Below are 12,977 nucleotides of genomic sequence, written 5' to 3'. Positions count from 1 at the left end.
AAAAGTCACTATAGGCTTAAATTATTATTCAATATTTTTTAAATGATATTTTGTATTATTTTAAACTAAAAAAATAAATGTTTTTTTTTATAATAAAAATTGATTTAGTATTTTTAGGAAAAGGTTGTCACAACTTTTTTTTATTGTGTTTCCATATCATAGCCAAGTACTTTTTTATCACTTTTACTAAATAAACATAAAAAAAAGTGTACGGTCATTAATTTTATATGATTTTTTGTTTTATTGTTTATCCTTTTAATAATACTAAGTACTAAAAGTAATAAAGATCCTTTTACTTTATCTTTCTTGATGAAAAGACACTAAAATCAATAAATTATTATTGAATAATTTTTAAATGATATTTTGTATTAATTTTTACAATTAAATTAAAAAATTATTTATTTTTTATAATAAAATTTAATTTAATATTTTTAAGAAAAAATTGTCACAATTTTTTTTAGTTTTCATATCATAGCCAAATACTTTTTTTTTATCACTTTTACAAAATAAATATAAAAAATTACCTTCATAATTTTTATATGTGTATTTTTAATTTTTTAATTTTTTTATTTATTTTATGTTTTAAGAGAAATGATTGAAAAGAGAATTTGGGAGAGAATGACGTGGTGTAATCTGATTTGTTGAAAAATTAACAAATTTTTTTACTATTTTTTAGTTAGTAATATAGTGTCACTTCATTACCTTTCATATTCCTTCTTCCAAATTCTCTCTCATATAACTCTTCTTTAAACTATTACACCTATACTGGTAAAATTTTGGTAGTCCCTTAAATAAAAATCGTTCAAATTTTTTTAAGTGATAATCAAATAATTTTTACGTAATAATAAATCCCTTCATTTAAACTAGCTTAATATGATTTTATATATTGTATTTAATGACATCAAAAATAATCCAATAATATATTAAAAAGTTAAATCGAATATATTGACCAATCTATGTTAGCTTCATGTGGAAAAAACAAACATTTATTTATAATTTTATTTTTATTTTCTTAAATAACACAATCTTATTTGAGATAATCAAGTATAATAACTTAGTGGTGTAAAAATAAGTTTATTTTTTGAATTATCTTAAATCAATTACATGATTATTTAATATTCTCTAAAAGAATTTTAATTTATAAAAACAATCAATTATTTAACATGCAGAGAAGCAAGTTATTGATATCTACTTATTTCAAATATTATTCAATAATATTTTTTAAAAAATCAGTAAATTACTTAGTTAAAAATAACATTAATTACTTATTTATTTATTTTTGTTTTAAAAAATAACATTAGTTATAATATTTTATAATATCTGTGATCTAAATATTTATTATATTACGTTATCTAAATAGGCATTTACTAACTACACTTGAAAATTCAACATACTTTAATAAAGATTAATATATTAATAAAACTCAGCTATAGAGATATAAAAAAAATGTAATGCCACAAATTTTCACATACACATTTCTAATCATTTAATTTTTATTTTCAACGAAAAATAATTATCTCAATACTCAAAACCCTATATTTATTCATTGTTTGAACACAATTACTATAAAACTTTTCATTATAATAATAAGTTTTCGTTATAAAAACAATTTTTTTATTTTGTATAAATAACGTCTAATTTCTTACTTTAATATTAAAGAATGCAATAAAGATAATGTCGAAGAATATTAAGTATTAAACAAATTATCTGTTAAACCCCAAAGTACCCAAGACGAACATACAAGAAAATGACATTGCTCTACATTCAGCCGCACCAGCTACGTGTTATATATACATATATTATAGCGACTGGGCTCCCTCGCGCGGGACAGACCTTGCCTTTGCTATGCGATTCTCCGGTCGCAGGGGCAGGCCAATGCCCATGCTACTCTTGGTCGTGGGTGTTGGGTTTTTTATTTTCCTTAGTCCATGAGGAAAAACCCAGCAAATAGGCCCATTTTGGGCCCCCACTTGATTCACTTATTTAGGAGCAAGATAAAAAAGGGAGAAAACTTATTTTGCAAACATAAGAGCAAGAGAAAGAGAGAGAAAAAACAAAAAAAGAAAAGAGGGAAAAACTTCAAGTTTCAGCAGCCTTAGTGTTTTGATTATTGCCGGAGTTTGCACTGTTGAATCGTCCTAATTTTTGGACAGCAGCTTCACAACTTCTGGGCCAACATTCTGGACGGTGAAGATCAGATTCTGAGGTCTGGAGGTCGGGGTTTCGTTGCCAGAACAGTAGCAGTTATTTTGGTGATATTATTCCTTTCTTGTTTTTTGATTGTTTATATATTTTTGATGTGCATGTTTCAAGGGTATTATGAATTTATATGCCTCTAGTATTGTCTAGAGAAGATTTTTGTATTGCTCTCTTGCTGATGATAGTGAATTTTAAGCAGCACTAGGTGTCCCGTGGTTTTTACCCATTGAGGGGTTTTACACGCTAAAAATTACGTGTTGTTTGTGTGTGTGCTTGCTTGGTGTATTACTCACTGTTTTAAGGGCTGTGTTGATTAAATTTGTGCATACCTATTTGTTATCTTCCTCATAGGTTTAAACGGTTTGAAAAAGTGTTGCCAAACGAAGGATAAATTTCGTATTTGTTGTCTATCGTTGTGGTGCATTTCCATAAGTGGGGCAGGCCTCGGTTCGGCCTATGCTATTTTCGGCCACAGGCAGGCCTTCCAACGATTCAATCTTATTTTTTATAATTGTTTTTTTTTTCTTCTCAAATTTAGCCGATCAAAACGTCACAAACAACATGCTAATAGTATTAATTAATAACAACCTTATACTAATTTCCAAATGGGGTTTAATTGGGACTTGGGAGTGGAAATTCATCAAAGGACTTTAACCATACACAAACTGTTTACTTATATAACATCAAACTGAAACCAAAGTATGACTAGGCAATGACCAGAAGACATCCATTTCTACTTCTTCGTTAAACATGCAGTCAAATAAAACTAGCAGATTATTTGAAAACCACAAAGTTTTTCTTAGAACGCTGAGTTCCGCTGCTCCTATAGAGTGCGACTAATCCCCGCGGGTCAAGCACATAGTCCGCAAACACACTTAACTATTTAATCAGGCGCGAGCTCAAACCTAGGACCTCATAGAGCCTGGAGGATTCCACGTCTTGTTACCGCTAAGTTAAAAGAGGAAATAATCACAAAGTTATATAGAAATTAGAGAAGACAACGCCTAAAACTCAAACTTCAATCAGATTACAAATATACTTAGATTATAGAGGAGATAGTGATTTACAAATAGATAACCCTAATAGGGCTCACCTGAGAATCAAGTTAGGTTTTTTCTTCAAAATTATCTTCACAAATGAAGTTATTTGTTCTCAATATTTATCTTTTTGGCTCTAAACAAAAAAAAACTTTTAACCTATTAATAGAACAAACTCTAAAGAATAAGAGTTACTGTTGTGTATATAATTACGCTTTATGAAGAATAAATTGTCATTTTAAAAATAAGGCCCTAAAATGATAAAAATAAAATAAAATATTATTATTTTTAAAAATTATAATAATATAAAATGAGATATAAATGATTAATATATTATAAAAGAATAAAAAATTATATATATATATATATTATAATATATATTTAATATAAAAAAATAAAAATAAAAATGAAAAATAAAATTAGTTATAATTACCCAAAGCCGGCCTGACCGTTAATCACAGTCATACAAACGAGATACCTAAATGGATACTAAGAAAAAGCCTAGGAGTCAATTTTTTTTAAAACTAAAACTGTTAATTAATTTGAAGAGACGGTTAATTTTGTTAATAATAAATTATTAGTTTATTAATTTCAGTTTTATTTGAAACTTTTAATCTGTAATTGTTTGAAAATAATTTTAATTTGCACTTATATATAATAACAATCTTGGACTTTAGGAAAACATCCTTTAAAATTAATATAGATACCTAAAATTATAAATATAATTTATTGATTATTTAGTAATATATTGATTAAAAATCTTATTATGTATATAAAAAAAACTTGTGTAAATAAAAATATTTTGTATAATCCTAAAGTATAATACTATATATTGAAAAGTGTAAATAAAAATGATAGTAAAAAAGTTTATACTTTGTCAAAAATCAAAACTAATAGTTTGGTATAAAAAGTTGAATATATTTTTTTTTTTTTTTTGCTTAATCTAAAAGTTTATAAAAAAGTTTATAAAAAAGTTATTTGTATTAATCCACTTTTCACTTTAAAAATATTTTACTTAATTCAATCACACTTTTCATAGTAATATTTTTATCTTTTTTATAATTTTTAAAAGTTATTATAATTATAATATTGATTGTGATAGAATATTAATTTTTAAATAATTTATTAATATTAAATATAAAATTATCTTAAAATACATTCAAAATTTTCAACTAAAAAATTAGTTAAAATAATTTTAATTTTTAAGTCAAACAAGTTTCTTTTTAAATAAATAAAATTACACCAAACAATTTGTTTTTCTTCTCGTCTTTTTCCCAAATAATTTACCTAACAAGTTATAATAATAATAATTAATGGATATATAAGAAATAGATCCTCTTTTGTCCGTAATAGAGTGAGAGCTTGAATTTACAGAGAGATGGCTTCTTTCTCTCTCTATTCTTCATGTATTCCTTTTGCTAAGATCGAATTGAAGAAGAAGAATCTGATTTTTCTCAATCCTTCAATTGAAAGGAGGAACAATGGAACTATTTCCTCACGCACATCCGAATTTCGACTTCTCTGTTCTTCTTCAAAGAGTTCGTCTGCTCCGATTCCTGCCGGCGGTGATAATTCTCCAAGGTTTTTGATATCTCTCTTGTGTTTTACTTTTATGACTTGATTTGATGATTCATCAGCTATATCGCGACTGTTTTCCTGCTTGAATTTTGATTTATTGAGGTCCTATGTTATATTCGCTTCCATAATCATGTTTGTTAGCAGTAATTACACTCGTTTTGGTAGTTATCTGCGTTTTCTATAGGAACGTAGAGTTTTTTATGATGTTATTCTGCCAAAGGAATTATTGAACTGAATGACTCTTCGTGGTTTGTAGCAACTTTTGTATCATTGAAGGACCAGAAACAGATGAGGATTTTGTCCAGATGCAGTATCAGGAGATCCAGGACAATATTAGAAGTAGGCGCAATAAGATCTTTCTACTAATGGAAGAGGTGAATTTAGTAAAATTGATTTTCATAGACTTTTTTACTCATTGAAGAGATGAAGTTTTACTTAATCTACTAATATGTTTCTCAAGGTTCGGAGGCTGAGGATACAACAGAGGTTGAGGAACATTGATGTCTATGACAATTTAGAAGATGAAAATGAGATGCCTGACATTCCATCATCCATTCCATTTCTTCCACATATGGTATGATTCTCAGAGTTCTAATCTTCGCTAAATAACTGCATTGAAGAACACATCATTGGAATATGAAATCTGTTCTATATCTTGTTTCCCATGAGGGATGAATCTTTCCATTACATAGAGAATGTTTTAGACAGCTAAATGATAAAGAGCATCCAGATATGAGTTTAAGCAATGTGTTTCTTTTGTCTCTGTTGTGGTTTCAGATTTGCTATCTTGTTTGATTGCATGCTATGATTTTTACTGTGTGCTTTTTTATTTGATACAGACACCAAAAACACTGAAGCAACTTTATTTGACCAGCTTTGGACTTATATCTGCTATCATTACCTTTGGAGGGCTTTTTGCACCAATAGTAAGTTTTTCTAAAGTTAGCCTATGAAACCATGTGTTCTTTTTCTGAAAGTTTGCAAATTGCTTCTCAAATTTCTCAGTTTCAAAACATATATGCTATATCTATATCAGTTACATTAGTTAAATTTGGTTATTCTTCACATGTATATGTCATCATGTTATATTTCAATTTTGCCTGGAGAAATGACTAAATAAGTGAAAAGGGTGAACCGAGAGATAAAAAAAGTGATTATTCCTGAAGCAAGAAAGGTATTTATCTCACTACCACTTCCACCCGAAGATCTCATAAAGTCTTAACATATGCATGGTAGATGAGAGGATAAGTAATTGAGGGTGCATGAAGGTGAGAAATAAACAGGTTTACATTCTAATTGCTTTAGTCTTCCTCATTGTATGATTCATTTGTAATTTTGATCTTCTTGTTTGATTTGAAGAGCTTATGTTATGTAATACCCTTTTTACTTCCCTGTATTTCAGTACCTTGAGTGCAGAGGGGATGTCTTCTTTGGCTTGAAAGGATAAAAACTTGAGCTCTAGTAAATTTTTTCTATTCTTTTAACAGGAAAAAGAAAGAAATGTCTGTCTCGGATCTTAGTGAACTTGCATAAAAGGATATGCATTTGATATATTAGAATCTTACACATTTTTTTCTATGGCAGCTGGAGCTAAAACTAGGAGTTGGAGGCACATCCTATGAAGATTTTATACGCGGCATGCATTTGCCTCTACAATTGAGGTATGCTGAAATCCTACACTGCTTTATTCTCTATTCTTATGTTACAGGATGTAATTTTATTTGGTACATATTAATACAACTTTCAGTTCAACAGAATAGCATATATGATGAACCTTCTAACCAAAATGCATCTTCTTCATGTAGCCAAGTGGATCCTATTGTGGCTTCATTTTCTGGCGGAGCAGTTGGTGTTATATCTTCTTTAATGTTGATCGAGGTTAACAATGTTGAACAACAGGAGAAGAAAAGATGCAAGTATTGTCATGGAACTGGTATGTATCCAGTGTGTGCATTCATTCACCGGGTAAAATTACATATTTTAGCTGATGATTAACTTTTGGTAATATTATCAGGATACTTGGCATGTGCTCGATGTTCTGCAAGTGGAGTTTGTCTAAAGATCGAACCAATCTCAATAGCTAGTGATTCTAATAAACCATTACGAGCACCGACCACCCAAAGGTGTTTAAACTGCTCCGGCGCAGGAAAGGTAGTACCTTACAACATTTGATTCGAAAATTGAATAATGTTTGTTGTTGTTTGGTGGATTTTATAATGTGATTATTTAATTTAGGTCATGTGCCCAACATGTCTCTGCACTGGGATGGTAATGGCAAGTGAACATGATGCAAGGATAGATCCATTTGATTTAACATGATTATCAAGATACCCTTCTTCTTCTTCAACCAAGGTAAGACCTTTCTCTTTTTTCTTATTTTTTTTTTATAAATCATATATAAAGATTGTTCTAATAAATTGACCTTTCTCTTTGTTTTTTTTTTTTGTGTGTGTTTTAGGTTTCATCTGATTGTGAGCTTTGGTACAATGCTGGATGATGCAAAATTGATTTATCATAACTTTTATTGAAAAGAATTAAAACTAGTATGTTATTATTAGTAGTAAGTTGGGTTTGCTCCAAATTACAAGTAAATTGGAAATGAGAATAATATCTTCAAGAATATACTTTAAAATTTTCAGACAATGGGAAATATACATGGAGATGAAAAAAAAAGTAACGTGTTTATTGCATGACATTGATAAAATTTTGAGTTACACTCAAAATTAAATATGTTTTTAAGTAAATCTTGAATAAGAAAAATTCTTACAAGTTTAAATTTATAATAATAATATTTTACTATTTTTAAATATTTTAAATTTTACTATTTTATATCATTTTACATTAAAAAAAAATTTAATTTTGTAAATATGTATAACATTTTTAATAGTGTTATTTATTTTTATTATTTTTTAATTAATTTTATATTTAAATATTTTTTCATACTCTAATTTATAAGTTTATAACTAGGCTCTTAAATAATCAACTGCTTGGTTTAACTTATTAAATTAACTGATAAATAAGTTAGGTTTTATATATTAAATTTTGAAAATATATTCACTATTTTGTTTTCATTAAAAATATTTTTTAAACAATTTCAATACTAAATATAATTAAAAATATACACTTTTTTATAAATAAATATAGTTAAAATTAGGAATAGACACTGACCTTGAACCTGACCCGGCAGAAAATTGTTTTAAACTGATAAATAATATTAAATTTGATAATATGTATATAATTAAAATATATTTAATTAGTATTTAAATATGTATTAATTTTTTTAAAATAAATTTTTTTTTTTACCAAAACTTAAATATAGGCTAGCTCTATACTAGTCGTTTCTTAATCGAGTTACCGGGTTGTTTGGATTTAGTGATTTACATCCCAGTTATGTTTAATTTCGAAATTGTTTTTATTTTGAAGAATCTCTCCGGTTGCTATTATATTTTTAAAATAATATTATTTTATTCACAGAATTATCTTTATATACATATTTTTTTGAAAATAGTATATTAAATTATGATAATAATTTTTTTAATCAAATATGGTATACTGTATATAGTTTATATTTTATATACAGTATAATATATTAAAAATTCACATGCATAATAAACTTAAAATATGAATAAATATATTAGTGACTTATATATAGTTTTATTTTTTTTATTAATGTTCAGACAAATTCAAACTAGAACATAAATATCATATTAAATCAAATTAACAAAAGAAAATCGTTTCAAACATATTGATTCAAATTGCGGAATTAATTATTATTTATTATTGCAGTTCTAAGATATTTCCACTAAGTAATATATTTAAAATAGATACTTTATAATTATCATTATATTGAATATTCATTTATGGATCAATTATTTTTTATTTTTGTTACCATATAATTTTTTATATCAGATTTAAATTTAATATAATTTTTTTTATAAACTTATTTAAGATTATAATTTTTATTTATAAAATATTGTAATTTTTTTTAACATAATAGCAAACTAACTAACAGATTATAATTAGAAGAAGCCCAATTTGAGACCGTAAATGCTCAGAAGCCCACTCTGTAAATATTTTAGATTGAAGCCCAGTTATATTAAATTGAAACCCTAGTTATATATATTTTCATCTTCTCCTTCAATTCCATCTTCCTTACAGGTTTCTGAAGATCGCCGCGTCAGAGTTCTCTTATCTCAATTTCTTCATCCGATCTGCCGATTTCTTTCAGCCATGGTAAACTTCTCTTACACTTGTATTTTGATATCTCAAATCGATATTGTTTATATGCTTGAAGATATTATCATCCTTCAATTGGAATCGTCGTATCTTCTCCATCTGTCTTATGATCTTCGTATATTATTCAGATCGATTTATACTTATAGCTACCATTAGTGTACCTTGGAGTTCATTGAAGTTCTCCTGAGTAACTTGCATCCATTGCATTTTCCTCAAACGAATTGATTATCCTGCTTAATATATTTGAAATCATGTGCTAGTTTTGTTCAATGATACCTATGATCTTCATTTGTTTGTAACAGTCGAAGAGAAAGAACAGAGAGCCTAAGGAAGAAACCGTAACTCTTGGCCCTGCTATTCGTGAGGGAGAACTTGTTTTTGGCGTTGCACACATCTTCGCATCCTTTAACGACACATTTATCGTGAGAATCGAATTTCATATTTGTAACTTATTTGCTATTCTCTATCAGAATCTCAATCATTCCATGTTTGAATTGCAGCATGTGACCGATTTGTCTGGACGTGAAACACTTGTCCGCATTACTGGTTAGTTCTGTATATGCATCATTACTGTAGATCAGTGGATCATTAGATGATTTCCTAACCTAAAGTTTGATCTAATCGATGGTTCCTTGTAACTGTAGGTGGGATGAAGGTGAAAGCTGACAGAGATGAATCATCTCCATATGCTGCTATGCTTGCAGCTCAAGATGTTTCTGTTAGATGCAAGGTAATTATTTGAATTTAGGGTTCTGATTTTGTTTCATCAATTAAAATTGTACTTACTGAAACAAATACATAAACAGGAACTTGGAATAACTGCTCTTCATATCAAGCTCCGAGCCACTGGTGGAAACAAAACCAAAACCCCTGGTCCTGGTGCACAATCAGCCTTGAGGGCTCTTGCCCGTTCAGGCATGAAAATTGGCCGCATTGGTATGTTACTTTTCCCATGAATTCATTCATTGTTTAGTATTTAGAACACAAACCCACACAAACCCATGATTCTGATATGATATATGTTTGTTTTGTCAGAGGATGTTACTCCAATTCCCACTGACAGCACTCGCCGAAAGGGTGGAAGGAGAGGAAGGAGGCTGTAAACCTATGGAATTATTTATATTTTCACATCATGTTTTAGTTGAAAAAACATTTGCAATTGAAGGTTTCTTCTTTTATCATCAGATTGGAATTTTGTGAACTAGTAGTTGTTTTTTCCTCAGCTAATCTTGAACATGTTCTATATATCTGAATTTATTTTGAGATAATGTTTTGTTAGATCTTTATGCAATTTTATGTTTTGTTAGATCTCTATGCAATTTTATGTTTTGTTAGATCTTTATGCAATTTTATGTTTTGTGACATCATCTTTTCTCATTACCTAGTATTATTGTTTGTTCTCTTATTTTTTCATGAATTGCATTCAAGGATGGCAATGAGTTTGTTTCGGTTTGTAGAGTAATCCCGACAGATTTGAAAATGTATACCATCCTTGAACTTGGGTATTTTGAAAGTATACAATAGTCTTTGGTGTTTTTATCATGGAATGTTCAATTTCTTATAGTCAATTATATATGAAATCAATGTTCAAATTTGATGGGTTCGATATCCTTAAATTGAAGTTGTTTTTACATAAAACATGTGTTCTTACATATGCTAGTAGTACAAAATAAGATATGAATCAATTGTTTATTTGATCTCAATAAATATACCCGAGTAACACCATCCATGTTAAAATTACAAAATGTAGTAAAAATAAACTATAGTAGTAAAAAAGAGAAGGGAGGATGATTAACAAGTGTTAGTAATCCTTAATCCAACAGCAGCATTAGATGAAGACCTTAATCTAGCATCATTAATCAAAGCCGCCCGAGCCGACATGATTCTACTGTTGGCTAAAGCCGCATCAAAAGTGGTACAATCTATCCAGTCCTTGAGTGATTCCTCTTGACCCCATGTTTCCGGTATCCAAACCCGACCCGCAACCTCCATCCGATGTCTCTTCAACCTCTCTCCTCCTCCGGCGGCGGTTCCTACTCTCTTCTCTGTTTCTTCAGTACGTGAGTTCTTTGGAGACATGTTGATCGCATTCTTCTGTTGTTGTTCCATTGAAGATGGTATTGATCGGATCTTGTTGATTCTTCTTCTCTCTCTTGTTCTTGATTTTGTTGTTGGGTGTGTGATGACTGATGAAGATGTTGGTTGAAGTTTGTGGGGTTTAAATTGAGAAAGGAAAGGAGGCTGCTGTGATGAATGTGTGTGGGAGAAAAATTTAAGCTTTATTGGAAAATGGGTGTGTCGTTTGTTTACACGTCAACCGTTGATTTCTATTTTTGTCTTCTTTTTGATCAGATTCCACACATTTTCTGTGGTCTATTTTCACCTGATATTTTTTATTCCTTTTCTTTTTTATTAAATATAAATTATTTAGTATACAATTGTGGGTACAGTGTTCTTAGTAGGGCTCGTTCGGATTCAATTTTTTTTATAAATAATTTAAGTTGTTTACTTGTTTAGAAAGTAATTATTTGTGATAATTTTGAGAAAATTGGAGTTTTTTTTGTTAAACGATAAAAAACAATAATTTAAAATAAACGATATCTTAATATTTTGTTTAATGAATTAAATAATGTGATTTATACTATATTGTTATTTAAATAATTCAACCAAACAAGTCCTAAATACACCATTGTAATATGTAAATTGATTTTAAAATTGTCGGCCTAAACAATTTATGTATTTAAAAAAAATAATTTTTAGTGTTTTTTTTAAATACATTAGAGTGTTAATTTAATAAAAAATGATTTATTTTAAAATTTTTTAATAGATTAAAGGTTAAGAATTTTATTCTTATATAAACGTCTTAAATAAAAAAAATCATTAATTTAATGTTCATTTTAACTTCTATAGTTGAAGAAAAAAAAGATGATTTAAACCACCACTTATTGTAAGACTATATTTTTTTTTTGTGAAGATAAAAATTGAAATTTGGTTAGGATATCTAATCATGATCTAGGCTCATATTATTGTGTGATTTAAAAAAAATGTGTAATATGATTATATTTGTTGTAAATTAAATTATAATATAAAGATAGGTAGATGATTATTTTATTTAAATAAATGGAGTATGATTTAAATAAAAATGAGTGAAATTTAAAGGAATTAGGTAGAAATGGCTGGTTAGGTGAAGAGAAGTCCTAAGTTTAAGTTTTGAATGAGACTTGATTGGTGTGGACAGTGTGGTTGAGAAGATATTTTATGATTAAAAATGTATATTAGGACCTAAGTTTACTCACATGTTCAAATTGGGATATAGATTTATTAATATTTTATTTATCATTACAAATTTTTAACATGAATATTAATGGCATTATAAAGTTTAAATTGCAATTTGATGGTTCAAATACCACCACACAAAAGAAGTGTGTTCAGTTATTGATTATAACCATGAAACAATTATAGTATTGAATTATTATTATTATTATTATTATTATTATATGGAACATCTAGAACATCTATGTAGGGTTAAAAGGGAGATTTAGCAACTCACAATTATTCACTGTTTTATAATTTTATTTATTTATTTAGTCTATCCTAACTATATTTTTTTTAAATTTATAATATATATATATATTAAAGCCTTGTTCGATTGGGGTTATTTAAATAACTCAACCACTCAAATATCTTTTTACTCTCTCTCATCAATCACATTACTCAATTCATTACAAAAAATACTAAAATACCTTTTATTTTAAATTACTATTTATTATTTTATTATTATATATCAATACCCTTTAAATAATTTTACCAAAAATATTTCCATCTTCTCAAAAAAAAAATCACCAATCGATGAGACCTAAGTTTAAGAGTTTAATTAACTTTTTAAATTAGATGGTTATCAGATTTTGTTGATAGAATTTTAATTTA

At 27.7% G+C, this 12,977-nt stretch overlaps 3 protein-coding genes across 3 annotated transcripts; 2 read left to right on the top strand and 1 right to left on the bottom strand.

The window, feature by feature from the left end:
- The first annotated feature begins 4,590 nt into the window (after nucleotides 1-4,590).
- On the top strand, nucleotides 4,591-7,341 carry LOC124936314 (protein ORANGE-LIKE, chloroplastic). The gene is made up of 9 exons (XM_047476802.1): nucleotides 4,591-4,817; nucleotides 5,071-5,188; nucleotides 5,275-5,388; nucleotides 5,654-5,740; nucleotides 6,399-6,475; nucleotides 6,620-6,747; nucleotides 6,829-6,965; nucleotides 7,050-7,166; nucleotides 7,273-7,341. The coding sequence occupies exons 1-8, from the start codon at nucleotides 4,615-4,617 to the stop codon at nucleotides 7,131-7,133; spliced, it is 948 nt and encodes a 315-aa protein (XP_047332758.1). The 5' UTR covers nucleotides 4,591-4,614; the 3' UTR covers nucleotides 7,134-7,166; nucleotides 7,273-7,341.
- A 1,563-nt stretch (nucleotides 7,342-8,904) lies between these two features.
- Nucleotides 8,905-10,354, top strand: LOC124936315 (40S ribosomal protein S14-2). The gene is made up of 6 exons (XM_047476803.1): nucleotides 8,905-9,047; nucleotides 9,353-9,472; nucleotides 9,551-9,596; nucleotides 9,695-9,780; nucleotides 9,857-9,986; nucleotides 10,086-10,354. Exons 1-6 carry the CDS (start codon nucleotides 9,045-9,047, stop codon nucleotides 10,151-10,153), a joined length of 453 nt encoding a protein of 150 aa, XP_047332759.1. The 5' UTR covers nucleotides 8,905-9,044; the 3' UTR covers nucleotides 10,154-10,354.
- Nucleotides 10,355-10,722: 368 nt separating this feature from the next.
- On the bottom strand, nucleotides 10,723-11,285 carry LOC124936543 (protein BIC1-like). The gene has a single exon (XM_047477050.1). The coding sequence runs from the start codon at nucleotides 11,157-11,159 to the stop codon at nucleotides 10,842-10,844; it is 318 nt and encodes a 105-aa protein (XP_047333006.1). The 5' UTR covers nucleotides 11,160-11,285; the 3' UTR covers nucleotides 10,723-10,841.
- Nucleotides 11,286-12,977: the final 1,692 nt, after the last annotated feature.

Source organism: Impatiens glandulifera, chromosome 4 (genome assembly GCF_907164915.1).
Source record: "Impatiens glandulifera chromosome 4, dImpGla2.1, whole genome shotgun sequence".
In the NCBI taxonomy this organism is placed as follows: domain Eukaryota; kingdom Viridiplantae; phylum Streptophyta; class Magnoliopsida; order Ericales; family Balsaminaceae; genus Impatiens; species Impatiens glandulifera.
This window is presented reverse-complemented; position numbering and strand designations above follow the sequence as displayed.

Bases quoted from the DNA above. Each gene is read 5' to 3' on its own strand.
- LOC124936314 (XM_047476802.1), top strand. From the start codon at position 4,615: ATGGCTTCTTTCTCTCTCTATTCTTCATGTATTCCTTTTGCTAAGATC. The intron at 4,818-5,070 runs GTTTTTGATATC...CGTGGTTTGTAG, and splicing joins GGCGGTGATAATTCTCCAAG to CAACTTTTGTATCATTGAAG. The intron at 5,389-5,653 runs GTATGATTCTCA...TATTTGATACAG, and splicing joins TTCCATTTCTTCCACATATG to ACACCAAAAACACTGAAGCA.
- LOC124936315 (XM_047476803.1), top strand. The intron at 9,781-9,856 runs GTAATTATTTGA...ATACATAAACAG, and splicing joins ATGTTTCTGTTAGATGCAAG to GAACTTGGAATAACTGCTCT. The intron at 9,987-10,085 runs GTATGTTACTTT...TTGTTTTGTCAG, and splicing joins CATGAAAATTGGCCGCATTG to AGGATGTTACTCCAATTCCC.
- LOC124936543 (XM_047477050.1), bottom strand. From the start codon at position 11,159: ATGGAACAACAACAGAAGAATGCGATCAACATGTCTCCAAAGAACTCA.